Raw genomic sequence first — 27520 nt, forward strand, 5'->3', positions numbered from 1 at the left:
AAGTGACACGGGTTTTAATGCATGTGTCTTGCAACAATCATGGCTTGGATTGCAAAATATTGTCACACAATGCAGTGTAAGGGAAAAGTTGCAACTAAAATCTTTCCTTTTAATGCAGGCTATTTTAAAGGAAAGTGGAAAATAATACTCCATAATAATTATTACTTTGAATCCTCTGACTTTTTGTGCAGTGCATGCAACAATCTGACCATAAGAGGGTGTTAATAATATACTACAGCAGGTCGCTTAATAGAAGAATACAGCAGCAGACATGTAACATTTTGTCCTTCGTTCCCACAGTGCTGATTGTCTAAAAAATATCTCTCATTGCCCTCGGACCCATTTTTTCATTAAGGTACTTGTGACATTTAGCTGATTTATCAAGGTGTCTGCAAGTACCTATCGGATCATGAATGTTTTCCCCACCTGTATTCAAGTCCTCACAAGTCCTTGAAGACTTATGTAAAGTATAATGTTCAGCAGCTTAGACATAAGCTTATTAAGGCAGACCTGTGAGAGTGGACCTTCTTTCATTTTCATTTCTGAGGTGAAATAAGTCATACATGTAACTCCAGACGAGATTAAAAGTTCTCGAAAGTCTGGAAATATTAGCACATAACAGCATCTGACCCTGATAGAAAGGGGGGGAACAGCCAAAAGACCATAGTGTGTGTGTGTATGTGTGTGTGTGTGTGTGTTTGTGTATGTGCACTGAGGTGGTCAGTTTCATGCAGCCGAGGCACATACCAAGAGAAGCCATGAATCTGCACCCCTGATGTTTTAAAATCCCCTGCCCTCTGCTTCCTGCCTTACCATTCGTCACAGTGTTCCAGCTCTCTGCAACAAATCTAGACCACAGCTATTCCGCTAATTCTACTCAATGGTCCAAATAAATCATCTCAGCTAGCAGAAACAGCCCCTTTTAATAAACAGCGTGCTCCTGAGTTTTTACCCCGGGCCATATTGTTTGTGCACGTATGGATTGTAAATGAGCTGAGAAAACTGCTCTGTATCGGCAAATGTTTAGCCTGAATCAGTGGAGGAAGACTTTAGTTTAAATATGCTGTTGGGTTTCAGTGTTTGTTGTTGTTGTTTTTGCTGTGGTGGGATGAAATGCAATTCTTTTTATTTTTCTGTTTTATAATAGCAGAGGACAGGCTTTTATGGTGGGCACAAAAGTGACATGTTGGGAGCACTGGAGTAAGCATAATCACAGTATTGGTACTGGATGCTCTTCGGGGTGTTGTAACTTGTATACAACAGCTGGAGTTGAATATATACTAACCAGAAAGCTCTTTTTCATATTATATCTACGTATCAAAGTTTTAAAAAATGCAACAAAACCTGCTATAAAACAGATCTGTAACAGTCTTCTTATTAACCACAAGAGTTGGCACAGAAAAGAAGAAGGTATGGCTCACAGCTATGTTAAATGGGGAGTGTCGAGACAGGTGTAACAGCTGTTAGATTCCTGAGCCCCAACCAGCCACTGTTGACAGTCATATACTAAGAATGAAAAACTCCTCCCCTCCTCTCCTAAGATTAAACCTAACCCCCTACAACAGATTGATGTGCATCATAAATCACTGGCAATAACTGGCAACCCAGTTCAGCCTGAGTGTCAGAATGTACAGTCTGTGGGTTAATGTCTTTGTTTTATTTGTATCAGTCAAACATAGGTCAGATGCCATAGATTTATGTGCAGTAAAAAAAAAAAGACTCATTTTTATACAGAAGCTACAGTTATGATGACTACAATGTATGTGAAATTATGCATGAAACATGTATGTGAGAGCATTAGCAATTATGTAGTTATGGAACACACACAAACTGAATGAAAGTAGCAGATTGCTAAGTCTTGCTGGGGAGCATTCATTAGAGGAAACGGTTTTCAGTGCAATATTGACTTGATCAAGGGAAATGAATGTGGGAGTTGAGGCAGACATAGCATGGATGAATGTATGGTGTGACAGACTGCCTCCTGTTTTTGTCTCCAGACTCCTTTGATCTCTTCATTGCGCTGAGTGCAATGAAGATCCCTGCCAAGAGAGGCATAGCCTGTCTCCGGGATACATTCACATTGCATGTAGATCAGCTAAAAAAATAAAATAAAATAAGTAGTCATGCACAGCACCACATTGCTTAACTTTCTCCTTCCAGCCAAAAACAATATTAATGTGATTTTTATGCTCATGCTGGTTTGCTGTTAAACATCTTCTCTGCGCCATGGTGAGGCACGTAGAAGGCCTTACTGCTGTTTGAACTTGGTTTTAGACTGGGACTGAGCAGTTGTACCCAGCTGGTCAGCTGGCATGCAACACTATCTGAGCAGAACAGAGCACACAGAAATAAGGAATAGTTAATACATTTTTGGGGGGAGTGTTGAAGAAAAGCCTATGCTCTCTGTTCTTCAACCAAAGCCTGGCTTGTATGTTTTTATATTAAGCTTTTACAGTTGTTCTGAATTGTAAAGGCTTGTGTACTAAACTATTAGTCTTCTGAAGCCAGCCTGAGGTTCAGTTTGCTTACTGTGGTCTGGCGAGGATCAATAGACCTTTGCTTTAGCTGAATGCATCATAGTCCTAAATTACTTTGCATTCAGTTCAGTCAGTATTTAATCGGTCAGAGCAGCAAACCAAATGGCACTCTCATTCCCATCATCATCTAATCCACTTGCCATAGTTTGCTGATTGGCCTGGCTTCCAGCTGTTTCTCTCAATTGATCCTCAGCGGATGTTTTCCAGATTAATATGTTAGAGCAAAAACTGAGCTGGCAAGATTTGCTTCAGGCAACTGTAAGCCTGATGTATGCTGAGAACAAAAAAAAAAAAAAAAAAAAAAAAAAAGGACCGTGGGCCTTTTCTCACTGCAGTACTGGACCAGTCTGAGCCACTAAGACTTCAGCTTGCTTACTAATGCAAAACATATTTCAGGCCAAATTCTATACGCTGTCTACTGTGGACTGTGGAGCTCCAGGAATGGATCAGATGATATGAGCCATTGCTTATTAGGTTATAACTCTACACGCGTGGAGGGCCGGGGTGAGGATCAGATGACACACACTGGCAGTGGCAGAGAACATGTCTTGGTCCAGTCCTAAAAAGTAAACCAGTGAAAGCCAGTAGGCTGCAAGCAAAAGCCCCGGGCTTCGGTTTCAGGCTCCAGTTCCCATTGATTCCAGACTCAACAACCCACTGACCTAGGAAAGAGAAACAGAGTTAGGAAACCACTGATCTGAAACACATGATGACCAGAATAAGTATGGCTATAACTTATTGCATGCTTGTCTTTGCATCTCTCCATCTGCTGTCCTTGTCTTCCTTTTTTCCCACACCTCACTGTCTCATCTCACTGTCATCTAACAGAAGTGCAAATCTTTTCAGTTGACATTAATGACAGTGTGATGAATACAAGTGTTGTATACATGGATAACAGATGACACGCTCAGTTCCAGCTCAGTAAATAAATGATCTTGTGGAGCATATGTGCCACAGACTACAGGCATCCAAAGATCTGTCACAATAACAGGTGAATTGTTTACCTCATTAAAGGTTTGTTGGCTGCACGCCTGTGGGGTAAAGGCTAAATGTCCTGAGAGTTTGAATAACATTACACCACATCAGTTTGCACTGGAATCCCACGAGGCTACCATCTAATAGTCTGCCATTGCCCCCGCTGCAGCTTAAGTCCATTGGCTTGAGAGTAGAGCCATTTGAAACTTAATTAGCCAGACAGCTCTCCAGATTGAACCTTAATGGACAGATACATTGGCCACAAGAACAATCTTTTATTTTAAAGCTGTTTTCACACTGAGAGCATTGGAAGATTGATTCAAATTCTGAGGCGTTTCCTCCAGTGTTTCAGTTTGTTCTGGGAGGTGAGAAGAATATCATTTGAACTCAGATGACACTGAATAAATGTATTCAGATGCCTCAATATCCAAGTCTCAGTTAGGTAGCACAGAGGTAAAAGTGCAGATGCTCAGTTCAATGTGGAGAGATCAATATGAAATGAATATTAATATTTACAATGAATTAGACTCCATTAGCACATAACATCCTTATTCAGTCACTTGGTTAGATGCGGTATGGTGATATAGGAAATATGTAAATGAGAGGAGCTTTGAAAGCATAGGAAAGCAGAGATAAATAATATTAAAGGGATGAGAGACTATTGAAATGTACCAGTAGAATATTAAACATTTTTAATTTCAGGGGGAAAATTCTGTTTCTTGAACTTTTAAAAAACTTAAGTGATGCTTACTTAAACGTATAATGCTTTTTATGTAAATGAAGAGATTCATTTTGACTTCTTAGCTGCCAAAAATTCTAACTTATGACTGGTGATCAAGTAACTTCAGGGTCTTCAGAATGTTCATTGCTCACTTGTAATTGGACAATTTGAACCTAAGTAAGCTTGTCCTGTTCCCCTGAATTGTTCAAAACAACAAAAACTCTGAAAACTGAGGTCTAAATCCTAAGAATCCACCAAGACAGGAAGGGAGAGGGGACGTTTCCACCCCAGCCCAGCAGCAGCAGCAGCAGCAGCAGCTGAGCCGAGGAGGCGGCCAACCTCCCACCATGCTAGTTAACAGCCAGCTGCCTGTGTATATACTCCTACGGCGATGCACGTGTTTCCCATGATCTCACTTGATGGCACAAGGAGGTCTGGGATAAGGCCCAGCTCTGCCGTCACTGGTGCTCACCCCAGAAGCCCTCTCTCTGTTGGGTAGAGTGTACCACACCTCCTCTCTCGGGGGTTGCAGGAGCCGTGGAGGTTGTGGAGGTGTGGAGTTCTGCCCAGGGAGTGGTGCTGGGAGTGGTGTGAGCCAGGGGTAAATACTGTGCATGTGTTGTTAAACACCATGGCATGCAAGTGTAGTGTTGTTTCCTGGTTCGCAGTGGCTATTGATTTTCAACACTTAATGGATTATCTGAGGATGTAATGGAACAGAGAAACCTGTTAGTAAATCTCCCTCTTCATTTCACATAGCTTACTATTATGAACATCTCTACTCAGCGCACTAATGCCAGCACAGGCCAGGATGCAGTGGTGATAAAAATAGAGGGATTGGGCACGGAAAATGGAGGCAGAGTGAGAGAAATAAGTATAAAGAGACAGATCGAGAGGGTAGGTGTAAACAGGAGGAGGCGTGAAAAAAGATTTTTGGGCTTCAAGGATGTTTGTAGGATTCTGGGGAGGGTTAATAGCGACGCAGAGCAGAGAGCAAAGACAAAACGTCATGGGGGGTAGAGAGGCAGGGGGAAAAAAAACACTCGGTTCAGTCCTCGACTGACTCATGTGCACTCACATACACACACTCATCTGCTCAGCAGGTATTTTTAAGGAACACCCCTCTAAATGCAGCTCTTTTCCTGTCTTGCTGGTTTATAGTGTGTTACATCTAATACGTCTGATATTCTCCCAAGACCTTCTGCTAAACATAGATCATCTGTCAGTGCCCGCTGGAGGTCATATTGTAACACTATTAATTCCATAAAATATGAAATTGCTCCACTGAAGCTCACCATTTTATTCAGTCCCGTCATTAATGTGAGTAGGAGTTCTCCTAGCAAAAAGCCTTCGAACTGAGCTCTTTTTTTTTTCCGTTTCGGGCCATCAGTTCAGTTCAATATTGATATAGCAGTAGGCATTGTTAACCTTCACAATTATTCTCTTTGGTTTTGCAGTGCCTTGGGGACCAGCTATTTTTAAAATGCCGGGTGTGTTGGGCAGCTATTGTTTAACTAACAATCTATTGATTTGTGTCGGCCTCAGTTGTAGGGCTGCAGCGAGGGGGTGTGCTTTTGTTTTCTCAATTCACAAACACATTTTTCTAAACGTTCTAGAGAGTATGTGGGAGCTAACTCCCATCTTAGTCCAGGTATACACAGCCTTTGTTCTACAGACTGTCACATTAGAAGTTTGGATGCATATATTCATATAGGCCTATTTCTCTTATATACTTGTATCATATGTGTTTTTATGTCATTTTTGCAGTGTGACATTCTGTGATCTTACCACACATAGCTCATCACTGGAAGTCCATTTCCTTTTCAGAGATTTCAGAAAAGATTCCCATTATTACACTGCATTGCCTGTGTTTTCCTCTTTGTCAGTGAAGTTGTCTGCTCCTTAAGTTGCAAATGACTGAGTTTGCGATTATTATGTGTTGCGTATCATTGCAACATCATTGTTGCCCCAGCCACAATCAGCAAGTTCAGGTCTGCCTTTGGACAGTTGTGTTGTGATGCGGTCGCCTCTCCCAGAAAGATACACACCAGCAAATAACAACATGTCTCAAACAGGGATAAAGGGGGAAAAAAAACCCTGTCTGTCTCATGACAGTAAGATTTCCCATCTGGAGAAGGAACAAATGATTGTTTATCAGCGATCGAACTGCTGATCGAACAAATAGAGCTACAAGCTGCTGACATTTCGATGCACAGAGCCTGCTGAGCCAATCGAGCGGCAGCCAAGAAAAACAATGGCTCATGCTCTCCCCCCTCGAAGGAAATGCCAAACATTACAGTGCTGTATAAATAGAAGGCTCTGACTTTGTAGAGCAAGGGAGCGAGATAGAGGACAGGAACCCCCCCCCCCGGGGGTCACACCGATGGCAAGGTCTCCAACCTCTACTCGAACCCCCCCCCCTCGTCTTTATTGCTCTTGGTGTTTTTCTCTCTGGGTGTGTGATCTATTTTTGAGCTGATTTCTCTTGACCTCCCTTTGGTTTACCTTTGTATTTTTTATATTTCTCTCTCTCTCTCCCTGACACTGGGTCATCATGAATAACTGAACACCCTAGTAACACATCACAAACACCCTCTGCTTTATTAATGGCACCATATACTACAGCTGAAGAAGCAAATGGACCCTCCTGGATGTATTGTGTTGGAGAGGAGGGTGCAGACTGTGACCCAAGGTGAATGCCGTACTTAGAGCAAGAAAGGTGGTATTTAATAGCTTTTGGTCAAGCAGCCTCCTCTTGCTGCTGACAGCTCAGCGCAGTTCAGTGTAATTTAACGCCAATGAGAAATTTCTCTTTGCATCTGGATAAATGCAGCCCACGTACGTCTGAGCACACGTGGCCCTACAGCATGCAGCATGAGGTGTGGCAGGAAGGCCTTTTACGCCGAAGGCACCAGCGCCAGAATGGAAAATCCATCTAGGGTTTAAAATATTAAATCATCGATTTCATTTTGTCATTCCATGCTGAGTTTTTTTTTTTCCTCCCTCAAACCTCTACCGAGAAAGGCAGGGAGGTAGGGAGACAGAGTGGTCCCCAAAACAAGGTTAGTTGCTCTGACTGAGTGTAATGGGGTTACAGATGATTCAGCCGGGACAACTCCCAACAAGTCTCTCGTCTGTACTATCTTTTGTATCAGACATATAAATGTATTTCCTTCGGCTGGCAGGATGTGCCACACAGTTTGGAAGATTGAGCCCCCGGCTGCCTGCACAGGCAGATGTAGGAAACGGCACAGGCATGGGGTAGCACACACACACACACACACACACACTTGCCACCAAGACATTCTCTCTTTGACTCTTTGTCTTCCTTTATCTCAATCTTATCACCACATACACTGAAGAATCTGTAGTTGCAAGAGTGTAGGTTTTTCCTCCTCCTGAAACATGTAGATTTTTATCTTATGAAATGACTGTGGCGAGGAGGAAGAATGTCCAAACTGTCATTTTCAAGTAGACAAATCCATCGTAGTTCTTCTCAGAGATGTTTCTTAATAAGGACAGCTGTCATGGGAGCAGTATTGATCTGGGCATCTGCTTCCTCTAGAATCAATAACTCCAACTTGGACAGCATCGTTTGCTAATATAGTTTGGCAAGCTATTGATAAAGTGGCCTGGCTCCCGATGCATCAGGCAGCCTGGTTGTTTAGAGCACAGACATGATGCATTTAAAGTTGTCAGCTGTTTTTTGCAATGGGGAAACTTTTCAGTAATATATCGTCAATCTATTGTTTTCTTGACAGTCTTTTCTTTCCAGTCTAATATAGGTGTACAGGGGCCCGAGAATGCAATTTCCCGCTGAAAAGATCCTCTTTTCAGAAGCTGAAAGTGCTGTTTATATGGTGTGTAGATTGCCTTTTCACACGATGTGGAGTGAATTTGCATATTTATAGAAAATTCCAGTAAAAGGTAAGCCATTAACTTGGCCCCGTGCACATATATACACACGCACTTTCAGATGAAAATATAGAATAACTGAAGCTGAATTGGTGTCAACTGTCAAGACTACCAAGTTTGTTTTCTCTAAGGGAAGGCAACAGATTTCTTGCAATCTGCAGTGTGTGCTTTTTCACTCTTTCTGTTCGCCCTTTCTTATTTTGTGTCATTTTGGCTTCATCAGTGCATGTAGGGGAATCACTTTGCTCCAAAATAATAGTTATTGCAGAGTTCTGTGGAGCTCAGTCATAGAAAATAAAACAGAGTCAGTTGTGTGGCTCTTGGACAGTGTTCAAGGTGAGCTGGTTTTGAAAATGTCAACATTCTTTGTGTATGACAGCAAACTCAGTGGTCTCAATGCACTTGAGCAGCCAAATTGAGCCATAAGAAGGAAGTATATCTCACTTTTAAACTCCAGGCAGTAAAGTAAGGAAGACAGAGCATGTGTGGGAATGTGGGAATTGAGAGAGAAAGAGAATGAAGAAAAAATCATTCATGTTGTTTCTAAGGAACTTGTGTCTGGATGATTGTGGATCCATTTCTCCTTGGCCTTGTCAGTTTTAAACTAGTAGTGTACCCATGTCCTGTAAGCTTGCTACAGAAAAGAAAATATCTGAAGAGAGGAATTACATGGTACAGTCCATGACCAGCCTGACCTCCAGGATCAGCACTTTACAACCTAAACACTAGCCACTGGGCTTGAAGTCCTCTCGCAAATTTATATTTTTGCCTTTGTTGACAGCTAGCGGTGCCTCTATTCTCCCTCTCCCTTCATCCTTTCCTCCCTCTAGCATGCTCAGCCGCGTCTAAATATCTAATAAGCTGTTCTGCCAACTTCTGATCCTGGGTTTGTTCTCACCTGGGCAAATGCACATGAATAATGGAAGCAGCGTGAAGTGAAGCAGGGGCATCGTTGCTACACAGTGTTGTGTTGAAGCCTGATAAGGCTCTCCACCTCAGAAAAAGAGCCTCAGAGAGCTGATGAGAGGACGTCTGACGGTATTAACTCTATTACCCACAGGCTGCCAAGCTGTAACAGGCAGAAGTATTAAGTGGAGGGTAAAGGAGAGAAGGTGTGTTCTTCTCACTGTCACAACCCTGTGAAAATCTAATTTTGTTTTGCTTTCATGTATAAATGTATTAAACCAATTAGCAAGTCTGGCTTGGCCTTGCGTTTGACAAGAATTGATTGTTTATTTTATTTTCAGTTACTTGCATCAGAGCCCTCATCAGCACAGCTGACAGGCAGTGAACAGACTATAGGAAACAAAAATGGCTTTTAAAAACGAGTGTGGGTTTATGCAACTGTACACACATCTGTACCCATAGTGACAAGTCAGGGGAGTCACACCTGCTCTTCAACATATAGACAAAACAAACACTGGTCATGTGAAGAAGCAAAAAAAAATCGCAATGCACATACTTATACTTGCCTTTTTAAGAATGCACTAGATTTGTGTAAGTGACGGAGACATATAAGCTAAGCAAACACATTATCCCATATGCACCAGCACAGCTAATTTTACATAGAACTGGGGCATAGTGGCAGCACTCAAAATTCCATTTAAATACATGTAGGCAGAAAAATATGCAGGTCCACATACAGATAAGATTCTAGCGATATATACACCCACCTCCTCTGCGTCAGAGCTGAGTGATATGAATACATTTTCAAATCATCATGAAAATACAAGAAATCTTTTAAAATTAATATATAATGACAAAAAGTGTAGACACATTTGACAAACAAGGGTTAAATGGCGTTTCATTTGCATTAGATCTCTATTTATGATATATGGACGGTATGGTTGACACAGGAAAGCACAAATATATCACCGTCATCACTTTATGAATGTATTTACTAACGATAGATCATGTCAGTGCCAAGCCTTGGTTTGGATGACATCCAATATGTCAGTAACTAGACCAACACACCAGCTCCCTGCTCTGCCAGTAACACACAGAATCTCTTACGCTGTCAATGTGTTGCATAATAATGGGAGTTTCTGTGAAATCAGCTAAGGCGTAGTGAGGTGAACTGAGATAACCTGTCCCCAGAGTCCCAGCCCCTGTTTTCCCCACCCAGAGCGCTGGTGACCAGGGAGTGGGGAAGTTAACTGGTGCAGTGAGCCACAGCTCTGCCTGCTGCCTTTCCACTGATGTGGTAGAAGAGAGCAGGCAGGCTGACCTTGAAGCCTGTCAGATGCTTGCTAGGCAATTGAAAAAGTGTATTCTATTGAATATCTGTTAAACATGTGAAAGGTTTGCCTAATAAGGGAATAAGGTTTTCCCTTGCTGACAGCTTGTGGCTGAATAATTTGAAACAATATGCAGTGCAGTGTTAGCAGATTTACACTCTTTAATGTAAACATTTCCCTACAGACAAAAAACACCCATCTTAAATAAGACAAATGTGATATAAGATGTATGCAACATAACACTGTGAGGTGACAGATGTGTCAAAATGCAACATATTTGTTAGATTTATTTTGAAATTGCTTTTGTGATAGAGACTGTCTCCAGTGTAGTAGTGAGAGGGTTAAGCTTAAGCCAGCCCGCTCAACTGCACTGAATGTGAAATGGAGACACCGGCTTGGCTGCATTACTGTTTACATTCTATGAATAGGAATCACATGTTTGATGAATCCAGCCAGCTCTGAGGTCTCTTCAGAGAGAGAGAGAGAGAGAGAGGAAAGACTCAGCAAGTGGAGGTGGGAAGAGGAGTGAGAGTAGAGGAAAAGGAGAGGAAAAGATGAAGGGAAACACTGAGAATGAAAGGGGTGGCCAAAGGAACACATTCCTTTTCATCCCATGAAGCAGCTGCATTGAGACACATGGCTCCTGTCAAAGACTTGCATGGAAATGGAACACAGCAAGTTTATTGTGCTGCTTTGATCCCACTTATATAATCATATGTACAGTTTTGGTGTTTTCTGGTCAACTGGAGGGCTGTCATTTTTTGGAGCTGCCCAGTTTCCTTTTCCCAAAACCAGAGCGGTGAATAACTGTAGTCTCTTGATGTCTGGCAAAACTCAGCAGTGCCCGGTCCTGACATGTGTCTCATGCTTGTGGGTATTTTTAACCCCAACTGCTAAAGCGAATTGCCCTCCTGCAGAATGTCAGCATTTCAAATCACTAATGCAGCTGAATTCCACCGAATTCACTCAAACAATGTCCTGCTTCTTTTTGGTTTAAATGCTCAGCTGAGGTGATTAGGGTAAATGCCATGTTTAGGACCAGAGCTAGGGTGTTTGCTCACACAGTCAGTAATGAAAGTACTCATACAGCAGCGCCACATTGCAGTGTTTTTATTAGTCGTTTTAATGTGTGCTCCCTTGATTAGTAGCTAGGCTGTGCCAAAATGTGTGAAGGTCTGTGATTTACCAACATCGCACAAACAGGCCAGCCATTCTCTGTGGAAAGGCACGTGTTGGCACCAGGTGTGGTATTTGGTTGCCTCATAAAGTAATGAATCAGAACTTCTTTTTTTAGAAATACAAGGCAGAAAGAGAGAAATCAAAACCACCATCTTGCTGTTCCATGTTTTAACATCTTCCCTGCTCCATAAAAATTTCAAGCTTCATTCTTCTGTTTTCTTCCAGGCAGCTTTTTAATTAGTAATGTGTTTCACATGAACAAGCTGGGGAAGAAATCCTTTAATTTGTTATTAACATCTTCAACCTTTCGCCTGCTCGGAGATATTTGTGGAATGCTCGCTGCACAACAACAGGTCCACAGCAGATTGAGGTCACAGACTACAGACTGGCCTTGTCAGTTGAATAGCATCTGTCTTTGTTTAGCCCCAAACCACTGTGGAGAAACAACCTGTTGGCTGCCATGAATGCAGCTGGCCTCTAACAGACCCCTAGCAAACAACCATTGTACCAGAGAGTACTAGGGTTAAAACATTAAAGCAGCTGTTTAACCAAAACATTTTATGTTATCACCCTCGTGTCAGTTGAAACACTAGTGGAGTTTAGCTAGCACTTATGTTTTCAGCTCTCCCCTGAAAAGACATAAGTGGTTGGAAAATGGGTTGTTCGAATTCTATTACTCTAAAGGAATAGTGTGATATTTGGGGGAAAAACACTTATTGGCCTTCTTGTCAAGTGTTGATTTAGAGTAATAGCAATAGCAATAGCTTGAAGCTACTGCCAGCAGCTGATTAGCTTAGCTTAACATAAAGACTGGAAATGGGGAAACATCTACTATAGCTTTGTCCAAATGAAACAAAATACACTCTCCAGCACCTTTAAAGCAAACCTATTAACGTATATATTGTCATAATATTAATTGTTTAACCTACAAAAACTGAAATACACATTTTTGAGTCTTATTGTCACTATGTCACTCTTTTTGCCTAGCTAAGCTAAGCTAACCATCTCCTGGCAAGAGCTTCATATTTATCCATGGGTTATCTTTTAATAAAGTACTCTATCTTTCTACTGGTAAACATTGTGTTGTGTAGTACATACTAGGAGCTGGCTAGCACTGTTTTATTTCAGCTTTCTCCAGAACAACAACAGAAGTGCTGTATTGTTAAGAGTTCTTACTAGGTTGTAGGTTGTTCTCTCGATCTGCAGGGAGGTTTTGTGCTTTACTGAATTTTTTCCATCACCTGTAGTATATTAAAAGGCAATGAGAACTGTAAATTACCTCACTGCTTAGGTCTTCAATTAACTATTCTTTAAACTGTTTGCTTGGCGAGTAATGTCTTATTTATTTTTAACCTACCCTCTCTCACCAAAAAGCACTTTGCTACAAAACACAAATTTCAGTCATGACAAGTGATAGCTTTTTCCCATAATGAGAAGACAAATGCTTTTTCCTCCAGCTTCAGGTTGTGTTTTCCAAAGCCCGTGTAAAAAGGAAGACCGGCGACCCCCTACTGCTGTTGTTTACTGTCGTCTTACTCCCTGGAGCTTTTAAACCTCAACTATGTGATTTTTCTGTTCCTCTACCTTCACTGTGATAAGGCTGTGATTGACAGCCTCCAGTCAGATGGATAGATCCCAGGTACACTTAGGGCAGAGAGAGCAGTGGGAGCAGGGATGGTGGAGGGATTGGATCAGGGCGTGCAGAGGATGAGGGGTGGTAGATACACTGTCAGTCTGACAATAAAAAAGTGGTGATTCCCTGTAGATTGTCACACTGTTGAGATCAAGTCAGTCGCTGCTGATGAAGTCTGGTACTGGAGTAGTGACCATGGATTGTGTTTGTGTGTCTCCTTGGGTGCATCTGTCACTAGCTGACTCTGTGTGAGTGTGTTTATAAGAGTCAGAGATACACATATGGATGTAGATACATATATGGACCTTTTTAATACCTGTATAATCTACCTGGCACTGAAGCATAGTTCTACCTGGAAGTAATCTTTTATTCTGCTCTCCTCTTAGGGAACAAGTCTCTTTGATAGATGTCTTAACATCTGACTCTGGTTGCACCTCAGCACATCCTGCGTGTCTTTGAAGTCAAAGGCTTCGGGGGGAAAAAAAAGAGAATTTATTGCTTGTGTCCAGTCAGTTTTAGCACATCGATATGTCCTGTTTTTTCAACTCCTCCATGGTTTGAAAAGGAGAGGATGTATGTAGAGTATTTGTTTTGCCCAAATTAGATTAGATTAGATTAGATTAGATTAGATGTTAATGATCCTGAAGGAGCAAATCAGCCTTTGAGGTAGTGATATTTTTAACACTTTGACAAATGAAGATGTACATAAAATATGGGTTTCTGTTACTAGCCAGAAAGGCATGAATTACAGCTTTTGTGCTCTTGACAATACTCCTTTAAAAAGTAAATATAACTTCTGCACAATGCACTTGTGTCTTTGGTTCAGAGGTCTAGGTGTGGTGATTCGTTTCGACTGTTGGCCCCATCATCCCGGCATCATCAAGTGTCCATTAAGCTCCCGTTTTGGCTCTGCAGCTGCGCGAGTGCAATTCAGGAGGGAGCAATTTGGTTTTTACAAGTGGATTGTTTATACAAGGATAATCATCTTTGTTCCACAAATGCCTTTTCTCTAGACTGATGCATGCGTCAACACAGTGAATTCGTACACATGCAGCCACAGCACCCAGGGGACCGTGACTGTGCTTTTAAAAACAAACAGCTTCTTTTATTGTTTCGATGTTTGCGAGATTATGAAATGACAGAGACCATGACATCAGTATTTTCTATTTTGGGGGCGTTCCATAAGATCATGTCTCTTACAATGGCAGTGGAATTCATTACTGCTGCCACATTTATCGCATCTAACGGAAGCATAAAAATATCTCTGTAGGCATATACCATAGAGACAAATGCAAACACACACAAACACAGCTTGGGCACACACTCTTTGCATTGGAACTGAATTGGGCGCATAAAAATTAACAATTTGGAAATTCTATAAACTGAGATTATTAGTTGTACTTTTTTATTAATAACTAACAAGTTTTAAAATGTTTTTGTAGGCAACAGTTTATCGGCACTCTCAGTAACCTTTAAACTTTTGACCTCTGCAGTTGCAAGGGAACTGCTTGAATGCTATTAAACAGTCTGAAAAGTGCAACAGGGCTGAAGAGGTTTTCTCTTTTATGAGAGCGACCTTGCATGTGTTATGAGGTGTAGATACAGTATAATGTCAGAGGCAAAAGTATAAAGCATAAGCAAATTAGATTTCATAGTCTGAGTGTGTGTATGTGTGTGTGCTAAAGAAAATTATTTATCTATCCCTGCCTCTTCAGACAGACTAATGAATCATCAGTGATGTCCCTGTTTTTTTTTTTCTTCTTCTTTTGTCATCTGTTTCAGTAAAAGCTCTGGGTGAGACCAAAAATCTTGCTACGGTAATCAGCCCAACAATAGATCAGAGTGAGTGTCTTACAGCTTTATGTCTGCGTGCATGTGTGTGTGTCCGCTGAGGTTGGTGTGTGACTGTGTGCCTCTGATGTGTGTGCGTGTGTGTGTGTGTGTGTGTGTGTCTGTCTTTCCTAAAGGACCAGCTCAAGCTGTTCTCCTTCCAGATGGGACACTTCACCTTAACTAGAATGGCAGATAAAGAGAGACGGCGAGACAGAAAGAGTTTGTGCTTGTAAGTGTGCGTGTATGTTTTTTGGGGGGTAGAGTTTTCCGTGTGTGTATGTGTGTGTGTGTGTGTGTGTCTGCACGCGCACCAGCCTATCTGCAGAACAGACGCCTTTACCATGAAGCTGGTGATTCGGTCCCTAAGTGGCTCCCGTCATAGCCAACACTGTTTCCCCAGAGTGACACAGCTAAAGCTTAATGGGCCTGTTGATGGTGAGTTAAAGCTTGGTGTTAATTATAACACCATGCTCCGTTAAACACAGTCACATTAACATCAGCATAAGCGCCACTGTTGCGCTCTGTCCTGGGGAATAAAGTGAGACTGCTGATTCAGTCAACACTTGAATTGGACAACAGTAAAAAAAACAAAAACAAAAAAAAAAACAACCAAAAAAAAAAAAACATCCAGGATAACAGTCTTGCACTCTCTATTGATTTGATGGGCTTAATAATTGATGGTTGAGATTGCTTTCTTGTTGTGATACAGCTTTTTTGACAGATGTACAATCCCTCAGCATATTTGTTGTGATGACATATGGTTTATTTTTATGAGCTTAAAGGGAGCTGTGGGGTTTTACGTGACTTTTCCTCAGTTTTATTTGTCAAATACTGATTACGCGGAGAGGCAGGATTTGCAGAAAATCATTTTCTGAAATGCAATAGCTAAGTATTGATCGGCATGAATTCTCTTCTCTGTGATTGTGTGTTATTGCGACCAGAGGACGTTTTTGTTCTTTGCTGCATCGCTTTTACCTGATTCCAGAGTAAAGTTCACGTCGGTCATATGATGACCTGGTGATTTTGAATGTGTATCCTGTGAAGCTTAATGAATGTCTGCTCTGTTTCCTGTTGCTGACATATTTTCCCACTGACAGCAGTCACATGAAGCTGAAGTGTTGCTCAGCCTAAAGCTGCTCTCATTCATTTCATTCCATGTGAAAATACTGATCTGATTGACTTTGAGTACTTTAACATCATTTAATTAGAAAGTAATAAAATGTGTATATTTTAAAGCAGAAAACAAATGCTTCTCTTAGTTACATCTGTCTTGCTGAGGAAATTAAAATGTTTTTTGGTTAAATGTCCACTTAAAAATGCCTGCAGATTGAATTAAAGTATAAATTATAGTCCAGTGGTTATATGTAGTGTAAAGGCTAGAGGTTTATGTGGTTAATTATATCATATTTGTACCACGAGTCCACAAACTGCTGGCCCAGCGACCTTGCTTGTCATCAAAAGGTCCTGAAGGTTGCCCTTGCCTCCTCTCATCACCTCGCTCCCTCCACATCCTGTTTCTCTGGTTATTTCCATTCGTCTGCCCCTGGTTATCAAGCCTCTGATACAGTGGAGATAAATTAGACCTATTGTTGGCGTGATGAAGCAGAACCTCATGTTTGCTTGCTCTGCACCAGCTTGCCACTGCACTCTCTCTCCTTCTCTCTCTCTCTATATCCCTATCACAGTTGGGCTCTGTGATAACAACCACATAAAGCATCTGATAAATAGCAGCCAAGGTGAATATTGGAGGAGGACATTATGTGCTTGTGCACACGTACGCACTACTTTCTCATAGGCAAAATGTATACTCATAGCCTCACACACAAACACACACACACACACACATACACACACACACACACACACACTTATTCACACACAAGTACAATGCCCATTTGCTTCTATCAGTGTAATATCTGCATGATTGGCTGCGAGAAGTTATTTATTTCTTTTCTGGATAATGAATTTTGTAACCGAGCCGCTGCATGCGTATAACTACTTTCTTCAGTTGAATGCCTTTCCCAAGCACTTAGCTGCTGCTCAAATCATGTTTGCTTTGAACACAGCTCAGTGTCGAGGCATTGGTTTCTGGTGCAGCAGAAGGGAGGAGACTTTTGTTCGTGCAAATGAGTTTGAGCCTTTGAGCTCTGTTTCTGTATTTATACAGGCCCGTCTCTTCAGCTGGTCTTCTGTCGGTTCCTGAGATTATGCACAGTTTTGTAAATGCTGAGCTCTCAGTTCGGGAGGTGTCACAGCGCAACAAAGTTATTACAAATAGGCTGTGGTTGAGACAGCTTATTCAATATTCCCCAATATGAGCAATTAAATGGATAAGGAGGACAACGTCTCGTCACTTGAGCATGATGTTTTGACAACTTGTGAATTTTGTTATCCATCTGGAGTCAGGCTTATCTTATTAAGGCCACGACACATTTTAGCTGCACAACACACAATACATGTTGTTAGTTTCATATAGCTGGTGCTTTTTAAAACCTTTCCTAGTGTTTGACATAGCAGTGTCTGTAGTGTCATGTGCAGTGTACTGAAAAAGAGCCAAGGAGATCAAAACACTGGGAAATGAAATGCTAGTTTAAACTGACTGTGTTTAAAGTTTCTTTATTTTGAGTAATAGGTGTCAAGCCTGGAGTTCAAGTGGACAAACAGGAGGCTGAGTGATCCTTTAGTAGATAACTAATACTGATAAGCACTCATTGTGGACACTCTTGCTCACTTTTTTCATGCTCAGCACTTCCTCTCTTTGAAATTTTACTTTTAAACCATGGAGAATCCTAAGTGAATGTGTTTAGATCTACAGGCTATGTTAATTATGTTAGCATCCCTTGTATTTGGTGTCCTTTTCTTGATAATTTGTGTTTTTTTAATCTCTGCACTTAGTCATCTTTATGTACATGATGACCTAAGTTTCAAAGAGTTCACTCTCAGGAGTTTAAACCCAGTCCCAAAGGTTTGACGTACTTTTTGATGAGTCATAAACACTAAAACTCAGTCAGTCATCAAAAAAAAACCTGCATAACGAGCGCAGTCTTTCAAGAACGACCTCACCTAATGAAATTGTCACCATCAGCTATCTAGGGTTGTCTGGTTTAATGCTGTAGTTTCATGGTGCCTGCTTTGTTTCTTTAAAAGGATAGAGAGCCACTGCAAGCTGCACTCCTATGCCAATGAATCAGCGCAGATGGGGTGGTGGGATGGGGGTTATTGGTGATTTCTCATGTCAGTGATTTTAAGGGCACCCAGGGGAGACAGCTTGATATGCTGGGCTGTAAGGTGCTGAGTTTTGGAGGTCTTGGAGAAAGAAGGGGAGGATCTGAAATCAATTTTCCTGATTTGCTCAGGCCCTGTTTTCACTGTCCTGCTTGAAATTGTTGTTGGGATTTTGCTTTTAAATGTTAAAATCTAAGTGTTTATTGCTTGATAAGTCAAACTGATCTTACGATAGAAGGCACAAAAAATGTCACGACTGAGATGGAGAAAGCAAAGTAAGGTTGAGAGTCTGTCCACTTGTTTCTGCTCCTTTTTCTCTGTCCTCCTGTTCTGCTGTGCACCTGTCTTTCATTTTTTTTCTGTTATTCTCTTCACTCCATTGATTTTTACCTCCATTCAGCCAACCTCTATCTCTTTCGTCCTTCTTCGTCCAGTCACCCCTGTTCTTCTCATTCGCCTCTGTAGGAAGAATCACGTGTTAAAGACTGCACCGCGGGGGCCCAGTCTTCAGTTGTGCAAGCTGATCTATCTATCTAGTACAAGAAATATATGCATTGGTGATGTTTCTGCTGAATCTGCGCAGGGAAGTCTGTCTAGAAGCCAATACCTCACGACTGATTCAGTTAAAATCAGAAATGGGTGAATGGGCCAGATTGATGAGTTACACTTTCTGCTGTTCTCTTCAATAAAAACTAGCCAGAGAACAAAAGCATAGTAAAGCAGAGGCTCCTAATTAGAGGCCTATTTGTAATTTGTAATGATCATGCATATCTTTTTCTTTTTCATGCAGGTAATTGGCCAGCTTCCGTGGGATTTGATGTCACCTTTAGATTGGTTTAACTGAAGATGGAAACACTGGAGTCTGAGCTGACCTGCCCGATCTGCCTGGAGTTGTTTGAAGATCCCCTGCTCTTGCCCTGTGCTCACAGTCTGTGCTTTAACTGTGCCCACCGCATCCTGGTGTCTCACTGCTCCACCAGCAAGCCCCTCGAATCCATCTCGGCCTTTCAGTGCCCCACTTGTCGTTACGTCATCACGCTGAATCACCGCGGCCTGGAGGGCCTTAAGCGCAATGTGACGCTGCAGAACATCATTGACCGCTTCCAAAAGGCCTCCCTCAGCGGCCCCAACTCCCCCACCGAGAGCCGGCGCCTGCAGCCGCAGCGGCCCTACACCGCCACCATTAGCGGAACAATAGCTGGAACAATTGGCGGCGGCGGTGGTGGCACGAGTGGAAGCAGCGCCCGCGGCAGCCCGGCCACTTCCAGCCACTCCCACCCGCACGCCAACCACACCAATCACGTCAACCACACCAACGCCAACCACAGCCCAGCTGTAGTTGCCAAAATGGATCCGCGCATCAGCTGCCAGTTCTGTGAGCAGGATCCGCCGCGCGAGGCCGTCAAGACGTGCGTCACGTGCGAGGTGTCGTACTGCGACCGCTGCCTGCGTGCCACACATCCCAACAAGAAGCCGTTCACCAGCCACCGCCTGGTGGAGCCCGTGCCGGACACTCACATCCGGGGCCTGACTTGTCTGGAGCACGAGAACGAGAAGGTCAACATGTACTGCTTGGTGGATGACCAGCTCATTTGTGCCCTCTGCAAGCTGGTGGGGCGCCACCGAGAGCACCAGGTGTCGTCGCTCACCGAGCGCTTTGACAAGCTCAAGGTTAGTCCCGCATGTCCTCTCCAGTTTACACAGCATGCAGTAAGGTCACATCAGCAACAATTTCTGTGTACTGCCCCTATTTTTTCTTGTTTGACTTCTGTTTTAGTGAAGCAAGGTAAGTCACAACCTGGAACAAGATTTGATTAAAGAAAAAAAAAAGATGATTTACTGCTGAGCATTCCCATCCAAACAGAGAGATTCTCATACATAGCCTGCAACATTCATTGTGATATCTTTGTTTGCAGTTTGCCAAACAGAACAAATCTTTAATCCATCCATTCCTACCTTGGGGATGTTTATTCTGTGTGTTTCTGTTGACTGTGAACTTTCAGTGCTGCTACAGTTGCGTCATACACACTCAAACCAGCTTTTTGTTCAACAAGAAGGGAAGAAAGGCAGATCACAAACATAGAGAGAGAGAGAGAGAGAGAGAGAGAGAGAGACAATCGGTGGGGTGTAGTGGCGAGAAGGGCAGAGAGAGAGAGAGAGAGAGAGAGGAAGAGCAATAGGGAGGCCGTCATTATAATAGTCGATGAGCTGGCATTCCCCGTGGCCACTGAGCTTTCAGAGGCTCTGCGTAAAGACCAGGACTGCTGAATCAGGGTGAAAAACAACAGAGAGAGGCACTAGCTGGAGCTAATTCCACCACTAAAGGCCTAAAGCAGCCGACCGCATCAGCTGGCCTAAAACTCTCACCAGTAGTGTGTGTTGAACATACGTACATCTAAAACACGTGTCTATCTTTTTGTTTATTTTTATACATGCATCATTTTTCCAAAATATGGGGAAAAAACAACTTCAAAATTGAACATCATAACATAATTTAGCAGTAACTGAGTGTACACTAACATATGTATTAATTAATTGAATATTGGATTATCATCTTCTGTGAGTAATATTGGACTCTAATATCTAATAGGAAGGAGATTTTTGTTGTTTACCGACACAGAAGAACCCAGTTAATACTAGTTAGCACACTGGTTAATGCCTATTAAACTGTTTTCATGCACCCTTGATACCCTGAAAATGAGCATCCTTATTGCTACATTAACAGAATAATTCTGAGGTACCAGAGGTGTTCCCTGATCTTACACAATGCTTGAGCTAAATTAGTATACAAGGGGGTAATATAACAGCAGTAATGACAAAGTCTTCTTTACTCTCTTTGTTTTCTGTTATGCTGTGTAAATGTGTCTGAACAGATGGCAAAAACCAAAAGTAAAAGCAGTAAAATCTCCTGCTGTGTTGGAGGAACTGAAATCCACATATTGCCCAGACATGAATTTTTGATGTTGAAATCCAGGCTTAGGTATTTGCCGTGTTGTCTGATAGAGATAATGTGAGTGGTGCCACTCAGAGGGGGTGAAGGTTGGAAGCTAGAAATGTTCTGTGATTTCACTGACACTGCATCGTGTAAAAGAAGCAAAGCAATTCACAGGCTATATATTGTATCGTTTCATATAGTAGATAATCTACTTTTAAGCTCCTAGTTTATGACATGATTCTTTGTACCTCCTACTGTAAATCTCTGAAGTCACATAGATTAAGGAAATACGACTGATGTTTTTGTCCCCAGGGTGTGAGGGTGTTTCCATGGTTTGATTGTGTTAAATGAATGGCATTGTGTAGCACACAGAGAGAAATGGACACCCGAGAAAGCGCTACACTGGCAGTTTCGGGGCCTTATCTGTAGAGAGGTGTGCTGAACAGTGTGTGTAGTTTTGCTGGTGGATGTTCTTTTTGCAAAGGAAAATAGGGTTGCATTTTAATGGTCTCACATTCTGGCTTTTTTGTCACTCCGGCAGTACAAAAGTGTAGGTGTAAGAATATGTTAGCACTGTTTTCGGGAGACATTGTTAACATTCCATGTGCAACAAAAATCCATCTCATTGGGTCTCCAAGGTGAACACAACAGCAGCAGCAGCAATGTGCTCGGCGGCACAAAACATCAGTTTTATTTTAGTTAAAATGTAATTCCATATTCTGTATTATTGATGATTTGCTCCACAAAAACTTTGGTTCTCGCTTTCAGTTTCGCACCAACATGTCAGCAGAATTCCACCTGCTCAGGCACCTCTCATCGACTTTAACTCGCAGGAGCAAGAGTTCATTCTCACTAGCATGTACCCATTTTTTACACCCAGCCCTCCCCTTTCTGCCACCTCATTCTCTACAGGCTGTGTGAGAGTTTACTGTAAGTAGCTAGCTCTTCCCCACCACCCCACCCCTCCTTTCCTCTCCACTTCATGTCTGGCTGTGGTTCTTTTGAACGTTCCCCATCCAAGGCTTTGAACTTTCCTGACTTTGAAATCCCCAATCTACCCAGAATCTGGGAGGAGACCAGCCCCAGTCCAAGCTCCTGCTCAGCTCACCAGTGGCAGTGGCAGCTAACTTATAATCTTCTCCTCACTCATGGCAAAGCGGCAGAGAGGAAGTCCTATTTGTGCATAGCTAATCGTGGAAGATGTAGGTCAAAAGGGGTGTGTGGCTCCCACTGCATTCTCTTCTCCTCTGTTTCTTTTTCTGTCTGAGACTAATATTCAAGTCTTGGTTGAGTTTTCAGTCATATGTAACTGATATTGTTATTGCCTGCTCTGCTCCAGTGCCCTTCTAATTGGCCACTAGTCAATAACACTAAAAAATTGCACTCCGTTGCCTCAGTTTGACCCTTGCCTCTCTCTGTTTGATCTCTGACCTCTGGATTACCCTTCACATTATTTCCTCTGCCTGCTGTGTACGCTGGGAGCTACACTGTCACAAAATGATTTCTCGCGCATTATGGGAAAGGTAAGCTTCCCCTGGGCAAGGCGGGCGGATATTTCAGGAGAGAGAAAGCCAACAAGTGCCAGCGCTGTAAAAGACAGTGTGGCAGAGCTGAATCTGCTGGGAAGCGAGTTAATTCCCTAGGCAGCTGTTAAGCAGAGCTCTTTGCTCAGAAGAGCAAAGACATCTTGTTTCTTATAATTGGCAGACTTCGGTAATAGTGTTTTACTTTGATATGCTTAAAAGACTGCAGCTTAAAGGTGCTGCACTTTCGATTTTTATTTGTTTTCACACAATCAGATTCAGTGAAACCACTTGCAGCTAAGATACATTCTGTTGTAGCCGTGAATATCTCATCACATGCTGCTTTGCAAGTGTCTACTGCAGGCTCATTAGGGTGTAATTTAGGGTAAATTTTGTGGCAGCCTAACATTCCCTTTTAGAGGCTGGGTAGACAAAATTAGAAAGCTGAAGTGTGTGTTGTGTGCTCTCAGCACAGGACTTGAGTCTCACATCTGTGATGTAACACCAAAGGTGAAAATGCAACACTGTAAGCTAATGTCTACCATATGTTGTACATTATATTGTACATTAAGGTTCATTTGCATTTATGAATGCAAAGATGCAAAGTAGATGTTGCAATCACTGAACATGCTATTTTAGAGGTGAAACACCTCACCAGTCATGATTGCTGAGGTGCTTTGATACAGTACACAGGTACGCTAAATCTACAAGAGGGGAGAATAGTGTAATTGATGTCTTCCGTCAGGTGAGTGTTGCAAGGAGGACAAGTCCATCTGCCCATCCTGGAAGATTATAACTGAGAATCTGCATTACACACACTAATGACTGCTGTTTCTTGTCCCTCCATTCAAGAAGAAGTCTTTTTGTGCAAAAATTTACTACGATGTCTATATGTTAAAGGAGTAGCTCATCATTTTGGGAAATATGCCATTTCTTGCCGAGAGTTACATAAGAAGATTGCTTGCATATCTGTACTGTAAATATGAGGCCAGAGCCAACATCTGGTTAGCTTAGCATATGGGCAATTTCTCGGCCCTGCCAAGAGATAGTCCAACTCAGGACGCATCATAAATTAGAGAAATGTTGTCTTTACACTTTAGATTTTTTATGTATCAAACAAATATAACATAACACAACATTGTTACCAGTCATTATGCTATACTAAGCTAAAGATCTGCTGGCTTCAGCTACATATTTACCGTACAGACTGTGGTATCAATACGCTCGTCTAACTCTAGACAACACAGCAAATAAATATAACAAAATGTCAAACTATTTACATGTCACCTTTGCAATTTTACTAAATTGTGTCGTTTGCTATGTCTCTGGCAGTGCTTCCTTTGAGTCTGCTCTATCCTCAGAAATGATCTGTATAGTCACTTCACACCCCTTGTGCCCATGTGTTTGTGTGGCAGTGTGTTTAACTCACTCTCTGCCCAGCACTTAATGAGCACACAGTAGTCTATGTCTGATGATGATGATGAGGTACCTGAATTTAAATAAGTTCTAAGGAAGAAGCTGAAAGAGGAACAAAAGAGACAGCAAAGATGAGTCGATGAAGAAACTGGACAAAGACAGAAAGAAATTGAGAAATAGCAATAAATGGATCACATCACAGGGATAAAAAGTCTTCTTGCTCCTCTCTTCTGTATTACTGGCAGTTAATTTACTGACTCTTTGGCTCTTGAGGGTTTGAAGTGTGTGTGCTTTGGCATCAAGTGCTAATGAGCTGACATGCCGGCAAAGCCTATTGCGGAGCTGCTGACACTCGTGACACTCAGAGCGACACTCGACATAAGCGGCAGATAAACTTAAAAACTGGATCTTCAACTCTCAGTTGGCCTCACATGTGCTCTAACCCTAGGCTACAGCAGTGGGATTTGTCATAGCTTGTGTGTGTGTGTGTGTGTGTGTGTGTGTGTGTGTGTGTGTGTGTGTGTGCATGTGCATCTCTAGGGTCTTGACAGGTCTCACGCATACTTGTACCAGATGATAGTCTGTTATGTGCATGAGAAGAATGACGAAAAATGCAAAACATTTCAGAGCGATTATTGGATTAATTCCTGTTTTGGAAGAGGCAAGTCATAGCATACTGACACCACCATCCTCCCCTCCCCTCCACCTTTTAGCTTTCTTTGCTTTCTATCTTCTACTTTCCCTCCATCTAAGCTCCTTAAGGCACTGTCTAACTCCTCGCAACGTGTGCATCATGTCCGCTCCTGCTGCTGCCGCTGCATTCGCACCAATTTTTTGCTTTGCTTAAATCCAGAAGTGAGCTTGTATACGCGTGCATGAACACATACACACACTCAACACTAATTTGTGTGCATTTAATCACATCCACACCCCAAAAACAAATCACTTGTACTTTCTGACTCTCTTTTCACACAGAAAGATACGGGCAAATACACAAAATAAAAGCTCAGCTCACCTAATCTGATTGTACGCCAAACACTGACAGTAATGATTTTAAGAGGAAATTAAAAGGCTGCAATGTCAAGTACTCAACCAAGCTGAATCCTTCTTCCACTCCCAACTCTTTCTTTCTCACACACTGACAACTTTCTTATTATTTTCCCTCATACACAGACTCCCACTCTCTCTGTCACTGTCCCCCTCACGCTGTCACTATATTTCTCTGGCTTTCTCTGTTTTGCATGCAGGCACACAAACATCGTCCCTTCCCACCTGCTTTCTGTCACTCCGTTCATCTCTTTCTCTCCCTCTCCCTTCATTTGGCCCCTAGCCAGTCTGTCTTGTTTTAGGTAACCCCACTCCTCTCCACCCTCAGTCGCCCACAAACCCTCACGCACACACGCACACACACACTGCAGCAGCAGCAGCATGTTGTTGGAGAGAGGGAGACTCACAGCCCTCCAGTGTGTTTGTGAGTAGGAGGGTATATGATTGCCTTCAAATATGTGCAGTATTTACAGGTGTGTGTGTGTGTGCCTGTGAGTACATGTGGGTTGTGCATGTGTGTCAAAGCAGATGCTATTAAGTCTGACATGTGTGGAGTGATTGGGAGCCGAGTGTGCGATGCCAGGGGAAATCATGGCTCTATCTGGAGAACAGTATGAGATGGAGCACACTTAGTCATGCTGACGAAGCCACCGAGGAAGATGTAGTAGAGAGCTTTTAGTGTCTGTGTGCGCCGCCACTTCTCTGCCTATGTGCGTTGACGTGCGTATCAGGGCGAGCACGCAGAGGAATGTGTGTGTTCAAGCCGGAGCCTATACTACTAACTCACACAAGGGCGCCCTGTCAATGCATCATGCATGCGTTGTGAAAATATGTCACGCCAGGCCATCATAAAATTTAGTGGGTCATGAAAAAAAAAGAAAGAAAGAAAGCTTATCAAATCACTCCCAGCCACTGCATCATGCATATGCACAATTTATATGCAGAAAGAAAGTGGAAAGCTTTTAAGAGATTTGGTGTCAGCTGTGATACAACGCAATGCAGATAGAGGGATATAACCGACATTACTCATCTCTGGCTTTTGTGTGTATGTTCGAGAACAACAGTACAAATTTATGCTTTCCGTTTATCCATTATCCATCGATGCCTCTCCTCACTTTTCTTCCGTAAAATTAGAGCTGGGTTCTTGTGTAGCTTGTTATTCTCAGTTCAGGCAGCTATAACATGATATTGATGTTCACTGCTGTGGGATGGCCTACGTGACCTACCAAAATAGATTAACTATAAGTCTGCAATTATACTGTATATTCTTTGTAATGTATACTTAAAATTTTGAAATAGCTTGCTGTAGTTCATCCTCTAGTCTTTCCAGCTATAAAATATGTGTTTTTGGTCTCCAAGCCTTAAATAATTTCCATATCTTGAGGGTGTCACATGGAGTAAATATTGTTTTGGGGGATTTTTTACGCTCCCAAGAATAAAATTCCTGGATGAACTCAAATTTTATAGCATGAAAATTATGAAAAAAAAAAAAAACTTATTTAGGAGCATCAGCCCCAGCCTGTGTCCTAATATCGCCTTCTAAATCCATGCTGGTTGAACCCTGCTTGATTTTCTCTTTCCTGTCTTTCTTCTTCATCTGCTTTTTTTGCCACCTCCCCTTTTTTCCCTGCCATTTTGCAAGGCTTAAAACCTTAAGAAAACCTAAACTTGAAGGCTTGTGCTGTGTGTATTTTAGCGTAAAGCTGTAAGAAGCTGACAACATAGCAAAGCTTAGCTGAGCCTCTGACACTTTTGGCACTCAAGGAAAATCATTTTAACTAAGCAGCTGATAAATACAACTTTTGGATCTGTGTAGCATCGACCATACAAACTTATATATATCTGTATTTACAATGCATTCGTGCATGCCAGGTTGACTTTTGTGTATTTTGTGTCTATTTTGTTACAATAGCTTTACTTATGTATATTTGTATTGGCGTGTCATAATGCACGGCAGATCAGAAACTCATTACTATTTATGTATTTTCGTCAGATGGCTGGCAGCAATACACCACATCGTAAGAGGATTTACACATTAATCAACAGTGGAAAACTCATCTTGTGATTCTGACGTTTTTTTCCACTGACTTCCAAGCATTTTGATTCCATCCTTTCAGACAGTCCCACATTATTTTGCCTGGAATATCTGAGTAAGCACTTCCTGGTATTAATCTGCAACAATCTGTGGCACAGATCACATTTATGTGAGGAGAAGAGAGGGGCTCCGAGGAAACTGATGACACATGCAGTCTATGAACATTACTATGAGGCTTGATTTAGAAATTACATTTCGGTGTCTCTGGGGGATTTGTAAGATTGCAAAGGCTTGATGAAATTGACTAAT

The 27520-nt window shown here is 42.1% G+C and overlaps 1 protein-coding gene across 5 annotated transcripts in view; it reads left to right on the top strand.

The window, feature by feature from the left end:
• mid2 (midline 2) overlaps positions 1-27520 on the top strand; it is a 138656-nt gene that overhangs the window by 51159 nt on the left and 59977 nt on the right. For all 5 annotated transcript variants that reach the window (XM_018669254.2, XM_018669235.2, XM_018669244.2 and 2 more), the window contains one exon: positions 19046-19926. In XM_018669254.2, coding sequence (XP_018524770.1) covers positions 19102-19926 — 825 coding nt within the window. In that variant the 5' untranslated portion in view covers positions 19046-19101. The remainder of the gene's footprint in view (positions 1-19045; positions 19927-27520) is intronic.

Source organism: Lates calcarifer, linkage group LG8 (genome assembly GCF_001640805.2).
Source record: "Lates calcarifer isolate ASB-BC8 linkage group LG8, TLL_Latcal_v3, whole genome shotgun sequence".
NCBI classification, from domain to species: domain Eukaryota; kingdom Metazoa; phylum Chordata; class Actinopteri; family Centropomidae; genus Lates; species Lates calcarifer.